At 34.0% G+C, this 8,560-nt stretch overlaps 1 protein-coding gene across 1 annotated transcript; it reads right to left on the reverse strand.

Moving 5' to 3' along the window:
- Positions 1-1,496: 1,496 nt before the first annotated feature.
- On the reverse strand, positions 1,497-7,403 carry TwdlE (TweedleE). Its single transcript, XM_028185875.2, has 3 exons — positions 5,885-7,403; positions 5,241-5,690; positions 1,497-2,068 (listed from the first exon to the last, which is right to left on the reverse strand). The coding sequence occupies exons 1-3, from the start codon at positions 5,897-5,899 to the stop codon at positions 1,979-1,981; spliced, it is 555 nt and encodes a 184-aa protein (XP_028041676.1). The 5' UTR covers positions 5,900-7,403; the 3' UTR covers positions 1,497-1,978.
- Between the last annotated feature and the right edge of the window lie 1,157 nt (positions 7,404-8,560).

The following is an 8,560-nucleotide window of genomic DNA, read 5'->3' on the forward strand; positions in this document are numbered from 1 at the left end:
CGTCAATTTCATACTTAGCCCCTATTATATTACCCGACCCGTGTAGGAACCCCGGTCGGAGTCAGTGTTATTGAAAAATAGTTTGGTATTCACTGGTGCACCCGCACAAGAATTGTTCTTGTATGTTTTTTTTTTTTTTTTTTTTATTGCCTTTGTAGGCAGACGGGCATACGGCCCACCTGATGGTGAGTGGTTACCGTCGCCCATGGACTTCAGCAATGCCAGGGGCAGAGCCAAGCCGCTGCCTACCGCTTAATACTCTCCATAAGCCTCGTTTGAAGAAGGACATGTCATAGCGCTCGGGAAACACCGTGGAGGGGAGCTCATTCCATAGCCGGATGGTACGTGGCAAAAAAGATCTCTGGAAACGCACTGTGGATGACCGCAGTGGCTCCAGGTAGTATGGATGAACTTTTTTTTTTTTTTTTTTTTTTTTTTTTTTTTTTTTTTTTTTTTTTTTTTTTTTTTTTTTTTTTTTTTTTTTTTTTATTGCTTAGATGGGTGGACGAGCTCACAGCCCACCTGATGTTAAGTGGTTACTGGAGCCCATAGACATCTACAACGTAGACGCGCCACCCACCTTGAGATACAAGTTCTAAAGTCTCAGTATAGTTACAACGGCTACCCCACCCTTCAAACCGAAACGCATTACTGCTTCACGGCAGAAATAAGCAGGGCGGTGGTACCTATCCGCGCGGACTCACAAGAGGTCCTACCACCAGTAATTACGCAAATTATAATTTTGCGGGTTTGATTTTTATTACACGATGTTATTCCTTCACCGTGGAAGTCAATCGTGAACATTTGTTGAGTACATATTTCATTAGAAAAATTGGTACCCGCCTGCGGGATTCGAACACCGGTGCATCGCTTCAACACGAATGCACCGGACGTCTTATCCTTTAGGCCACGACGACTTCATTTAGGCCACGACGACTTCACGAACTCTACTCCGGATGTGTTTCTGGTATCAACAACACAACAGAAAATCCTACTTTGGAACCGTGAAATACGGTGTATTGCGGAATTAACAACAGCGATGTTAAATTTGTAAAATTTAAGTTAGTTAATTTTATAGTTTTAGTTATGTAAGAGATGGTACCCGTTCCCTCGATATCACCCACATAAAATATGTACATCTATATTGAGATAAATAATATTTAATCCAGGTAGGTATATGAACTTAAAAAAATGATTTTTCTTTATATTTGTTGATTGTACTTGACTGTAGAAAAACTTAATTTGATTAAGATATCGACATTTATGAAAAAAAACAATTCGTAACAATTACATTGAAAACTTATTAACTCACCATTATTTACATTTCCGGATCTACAGCGCTATTTATGATCAATTAATCTATTTGATTTTTGTTGTCCTTTTTACTCAAAAAAACTCAAGTTCAAGAAATTGAAATTAATGTTAAAACAGTATTTTATTTACTCATTTCTTAAAACGGTTGACGGACTTTGCTGACGTATAATAAAACCAGATGCTTAATAATAAAACTTTAATCATATAAAAAAGTAACATATTTACAAAAATCGACATCAATTTGATGCAATAATAACGAGAAAGTGCAACACTTTATGGCATTTTGCCAGACCTTTACCTGTATCCGTCTACTTTATCTGCTTTTTTAAGCTAATACAGAACCTGTCTTCTGCTGATGAGTTATTTTCGTGAAATAGAGGTCGCGTCTATCAAGTTGACATTTTTATTGTTTTAGTTTTAGAATAGGTAAAAAAATGACATTTCTACTATTCTAAATGCTTAAATTTGACGCTTTTAAACATATTTACTAAAAAAATTTGTCTTGTAAATCTACAGAACTATGAAGTTGCTTGAGCATTTAACCGAAATCAATTAACTTCAGTCATTGGAAATTATTTACTACAAAGATTGTATTAGTGGGAAAAATTGATCAGTTATGGCATTGGGCTACAGTTTATAGGTACTTAGGTCTGTCAATTTAGATTCATGGAGCTCCATATTCTGACGAGGGGGCCGAAGCAGGGGGTCCATACTCAGGTTTCGGGGGTGCTGCCGCCGGGTACCCTTCTTGTTTCTGTAAATAAAAGAAAATAAATAAAGTTGTCTGTGCTATTTATTTAATGAATTGATGGAAAAATAATTCACGGAGGACCCAAAACCTGATATCTGAGGACATAATTAGATATATGTAGTATTTTAATTTAATTTAGTTAATAATTATTTGGTGTGTTATTTGGAAGTATAATGTTCTCTATAGGTAACATTTGTCATGTGCTTTAATGGGTCCAGTTATAAACAAATATCCGTTCTGTATTAGTATTCACATAACTATATACAATCTTTTTTTAAAGTATATATATTAATGACTAGCGACCCGCCCTCGCTTCGCTTCGGAAACATTAAAACACACATGAAACCAAAAAAAAAAATAAAAAAAAAATAAAAAATGTAGCCTATGTTCATCAGGGACAATGTCGGCTTCTAATGGAAAAAGAATTTTTCAAATCGGTCCAGTAGTTTCGGAGCCTATTCGAAACAAACAAACAAACAAATCTTTCCTCTTTATAATATTAAGTATAGATATTGCGACAAGCGATTCACTGTTCCTAGTGCTAAAGCTAATAAAATTTGCTCAACTATTAATAATAGAATTGTACTAATAAAACGCACACAATAAAAAAAGCAAATGCGCTTACTTTTTAATAGTAGACGGTAATTAATTATTTGTTTGGATATTTAACAAAGAAAAACTTACCTACCTTTGTTTTAGCGTTTATCATTTGCATATTAGGTGAAAAACAAAATAACTCTGAGTATTATACATTATATTATATCCTCAGTCTAATTTTACTAAGAAATTTACTGTGTACCGAGCTACTGTCAATTTAATGTTAAAAACATAATTACTTTACTAATTCCAAAGGACCGACAAAAACCATTTGCTATTAACAATGGCCGTCGTCAATTAAATTGGTGACTACTATTGTGAACATTAACATTATATTTTTGTCCCATGCTTCGATCGATGAAATATAAAGGACACTGGGTAAATCAAGTAACAAACCGACATCGAATAAATTGCCTTATTACGAATAATTAATAGAATCGTAAAGAACATAAAAGATAAAGATGGAAATTTTATCATAACTATAGACTAAAAATAGGCCCGCTGTTTTTATTTAAATTTTAATTTTAATTATTCGAAATAAAGAATTGCTAGTCATTCCCTACACAAATTCTTGCTTTATAAATAGCTCTTTCTATCTAAAGAATCTGTTCGGTCTATTTCTCCGTGACAGATAAACAAAACTAAAAACACATATCGGCATTTACTTAGAATATTGTTATTATTATAATGACATCAGCGCGATAATAAATTATGCAACTGCCCTGTGTGAAAAAAGTTGAAACTGTTTCTTACACACACACACATTCCCCTTGTTGTGTTGTTTATAAAGACCATCAATTATAATGCTATTAGAACGAAATAACTGATATGTATACTGTAACATCTTACGCAACAGCTTTTTATTTTTTTAAATCATAATTCAGTCACGTTTTATTTTTATGTACAATAATAACCGTTCGTATGTTCAACAAGATTGTTGGAATAAATAAATTTGACAATAATATCCATTGGAGTGGCTTTCTAATAGTATTGAATCTTAACCACTTCTTAATTATATCCAAACGACAGTGGATAATAACACATTCGAAATTATTTATTTTATAAAAAACATCATCCACTCTAACAAAAAAAATTGTTTGGTTTCATTACTTCCTGTTCTAGAGAAGTAGACCGAATGCTGTGGGAGCTCATGTTTATTGGCTTTTCAGGTAATCGATATACGCTTGTCGAATCAGTTATGGTCTTTGAAAAGTTAAGTCGAGGTCAGATATCGCCTCATGACGTATCGTTATCCCTCCTACTGACTTGTAGAATGTTATGGAACATCCACTACTACCGGGGTCGTCGTACCCCCTTACGGGTGTCGGGTGCACGAGACGGTCCTCGCTGTGACCCCATTACCAGGCCAAAGGAACATCCAAAATTTTGACGGTCCATTATATATGCAACCGCTCGCGAACTCTACTCCATGTTGCACAACAAGGCCTGCTTTCAAATATACCTACGCCTCTTGGCACGGTGTCTACAAACAATTTTAAAAATTCGTTTTGTAAAGTCAGTCCTTATTTATCCCAAGAATTCTTCTCCAGCATCATATTTCTTAAGAGCTATTTCGATTTAGATATTTACATAGATATTTTTCGATTTCGTTTATCCAAATAGTTTCTTGAATTAATCGAGAAAATTCGTCACGATTTTCAACCTTTTCAATTTCATCTGGGTAGCCGTTATTAAAGATTAATGCGTCCAAGTAAACTTTAAATAGAACTAACTACACTATAACGCTAATCACCGAAAATAATAAAAAAGAAATTGTGAGAATCCATTAAGAAATTTTATAGTAAAATGGATACTTTAATTCGGGAATACCTAAATAATAATAACATAAAATGTAATTGATTGCGTAAAGCGAACGGCAATGAATAGGGATAACAATTCAGCAAAATGAGATCCTGAAATCAGCACGGGATCCAATATAATCTTATAATTGTGATCGGTAAACCGGAGTTGGCGTAATTTCATTAAAGACTGATTACTATTATAATTACCTCAGATAACATTTTAATATTTTTAGATTAAATAGAGTACAAAGACAATTTTGTAATTACCATAAATTGATGTTTTTGTAATTTTTATTTATAAATAAGTAGTTAAATTGTAAAATAATTAGCCAATGAGGTGTAAGTAACCAATGTTGGTAATTTTTCAAATTAAAATTTTTTTTCACTATACCTTGTTAGATAATATTTATTAATTAAAAAAAAATTACATTGTGCAGATACCCACTATAATCACAAAACTGGCAAAAATCCCGCTGATTCAAAAATATTGGTGAACTACAATCGCTAGCAATGAATAAATAAATCTTAATGAAAATTGTAAAGAATTTTTTTTTTCTTGGTTAATAAGGCTACCCGATTTCAGATAGTTTGAACATTTAATCTAGTAGGATTTTGTATACGTTTAGGCCCTCATTTAAGGGAATTGTCCAGTGCAACAAGTAGTCCACACATATATTGTAACGTAGTCATTTTCTATCCCACAGCAAAATTGGAACCGAGCAGCTTTATATTACGAACGATAAGATATTGTAAAATTTATGAATAATTAATCTTACCTGTGTTTTGTATCTGATGAAGTAGACTTCAGGCTTCGAAGGTTGGGTTGGCGCTGGCGTCGGGATGACGATTTCAGGCTGCTCCTCTGGTTTCTTAACTAACACATATACGAGAGTTTTCTCTTCGTTCTGAGGTTGCACAGGAATAACAGGTGCGGTCGGTGTTGGAGGTGTAGGTGCTTTAATGAATACTATCTTATAGTGTTTCTGTGGAGGAGGAACATAGATCTGCTTGGGAGGTGCCGGGATCTCGTTATCTGGCGGTGGCACATGCACGTATACATGTTTATGCACTATTGGCTGTTGTGGGGGACCATATTGTGGAGCTGGGGGACCATAAGACCGCGATGGAGCCCCATAGGATGTGGAAGGAGGGCCGTATGATGATGGTGGTTCAGGACGAGCGGCTACGCATACCACAGCCGCCGCCACCAGTATCGATCTCAGTACCTGAACAAATAAATCATCTCTAAATAAGACAAATAATACTTCTAAATGTAATTACCCACTTTATATTCATTTAGGAAATACTTCTATTTAGCACTCAAATCACGAGAAATACTGAGCTATATAAATATCACTGAATCCTCAGAGCACAATTCAAGTAAAAATTCTAAAACGTTCACTTTGTTTTAACAACCTACCATTTTTTCACACATTCTGGATCCGCGGATTGACACAGCCTTAGAGAGTGTAATGTCCAGCAATCAGGAGTCACCTGTGCTTATAAATGATGTACGCTCCATATCCAAAGGAGGGGACACTTTCGATGCTTGTTGTGCCTTGCGCAATGAGATGGTGCTCACGCGGCGCCCTCCTACCGGCGACGCATCAAACGCTTTTTGCTGGAGGGCAAGTATGCGAACGCAAACAAAAAAAATCGAAATCATTTTAATAACAACGTTCAAGCAACATCGAAAGACGACTAGTACGATTTATAAAACGATATATCTTTTACATAATTTTAAGTTTTAGTGCGAAGACCAATGAAGGAGGCTCTACATTTCTTCAATTCTTATATTTTAGATAAAAACGCGCTCGTAGTTATGGTGTTAAAAAATCATGACTATTACCTATTTTCATTCAGAAATAGTTAAATATCGTTTATTTTGTATATTTTGGAATGTACCAGTAGTCACATGACGTAGTGATATATTCCCAGGCTTATATTATTAATTTACGCTATCACACTACACAATGTTAGTAGCGGTCGCTTATACATAATTATGTATCTTCCAGACATCGGATGTGGGAAAATTCACCAACTGAGTGCTCACACTTGTTTGATGACAACAATGTTTGATGTTTCCAATAAAATTTGTTACCACTGCAAAAGCACGAGGGCAGCGTTAAATGATAGTGTAAGATGTTGTGTGGTGATAATAGTTATATGACTTTATAACAAAGTGCGTACCTACTACTTGCAGTTTTTCACAAATCTAAGTTGACTAAAGTAAATGTTAACAAAAATTGATAATCAAATAGCTTTTGTTTTTTTCTTCTTCTTCAAAGTTTAAGCAATTTACTCGAAGTAGTTAACTTTAAAATCTCAATCATTACTTGTTTACCTACAATGTGCATACTACAATGGTACATTGATTCGCACATGCCAATTGAAGTACATGACAAATGCCCTCAATACTAAGTACGTTATATGAAAGTAAAATAAATAAACATTTAAGAATGTGGTGAATGTATGTATTAGTTGTTACTTAATACGACGTATGCATTCACACCTGTAGAAACATGCATAGTTAATTCGTTTTAAGTTACCGAAAAACTCTAGTCTAATGAGAACATTAGTAAGTTTCTGATTGCGATGCAATTGTCTTAATCTTAAATTATTATATAAGAGTAATACTCTGCCGAAATCAGAACAATTTTAACTAATATTCACGGTAAACATTTTGTTTACGCCTATCTTTATTGTTTTCATACAAAGTTTACCGATTTGAAAAATTTACTATTACCAGAATATGACTTTCTAATACCCATTTTTAAATTTCGTAAAATAGCACAGCATCATTGTTTTTCTTTTTTATGTAAACAATAATAATTGACCTTCTCTTGACCTGATGCAAATCCGGTGTGGTAATATAGAAACATACGAAGTTAAGGGTTATTTATATTAGTGGATAATATGAAGGAATAAGATCAAACCCACAAAATTTATAAGTTTGGTTTAACTGGTAATATGAGTCTGACCCCGAGTATTTACCATGACACAAATCTGTCTATTTGGGCTGCAAACAATTGTTTGCTGCCCAAATACAGGTTACAGGAACGCATAATTATGCGCATAATTATGCGCTCCTGTAATCACTACACATACAACTAAGATTTCGACCTAAGGTCTCAAGATGGGTGGCGACTTTCACTTCGTAATCGCATAAGGATTCCAGTAACCATTTAACATCAGCTGGACCATGAGTTCGTCTACCAATCTAGTGCAATAAACAAATATAAAGTAATAAATAACGTTGTTTAAAAAGATTAAATACCTAAATATATTAAAGATTTTTAAAGATAAAATTGTGCTAGGTTTGAGGTCAACTACAAACGAGGAAGGAAGTTCGATTGAAGGCGATAAAAGTTATAAAATAATCAGCTTATCATAGGGTTCGAACATTGGACGAAAATCGGTAAGAGATTGCGCTGTAGGTATAAGTTATCCACCGCTGAGAAGGGTGGAGATAATTGAGGTAGGAGTCTTGGAAATATACATAATCAGGCTTGCCCTACGGCTTAGTTGTCTAAAGCTAAACAATTATGAACTATAACACGTAAGGAAGAAATGTTAATTTAGGAATGGATCGAATATTTTTTTATTATTAATTAAGTTTTTTAAGCATTAAATATATTAAACTTTTAGATCAATTTTAATAAATTAATACGATTAATATTACATATCAGTTTAATATTACACATTTGTAAATGAATCACTTTTTACAAGCACCGCTAGAATTTGTACATCCCTTAAATAAAAACGTTGACCTAAGAAACTTGTATGTGACGCTATTGTTAGCAATCGGGTTATAGTTTACTTACGCTCTCACGTTCTGTCGACTCCTTAGAAATAATGAATCTAATCAATTAATTATCCATCCTCGTATTTCAAAAGCTAAAAAATTTAAACTTGAATGAAATTGATTGAAAACTAATACCCATATTTTTTCCGCTACTTTATTTTGTTTTCAAAGCAAGCAACTGACCTACCTGATTGGATGTATGTGATTTGATCCCTCGCTTACAAATATCAGGAGCACAGTGGATAGACATGCAGCAGTCCACAAGGAAAAATGTAGCATTGTGGTTAGCAG

This window comes from Bombyx mandarina, chromosome 10 (assembly GCF_030267445.1).
Source record: "Bombyx mandarina strain Sakado chromosome 10, ASM3026744v2".
Lineage (NCBI taxonomy): Eukaryota > Metazoa > Arthropoda > Insecta > Lepidoptera > Bombycidae > Bombyx > Bombyx mandarina.

Excerpts from the sequence above, each read along its gene's own strand:
- TwdlE (XM_028185875.2), bottom strand. Across the intron at positions 2,069-5,240 it reads TCATCAGATACAAAACACAG|AAACAAGAAGGGTACCCGGC; the intron begins GTAAGATTAATT and ends TTTTATTTACAG.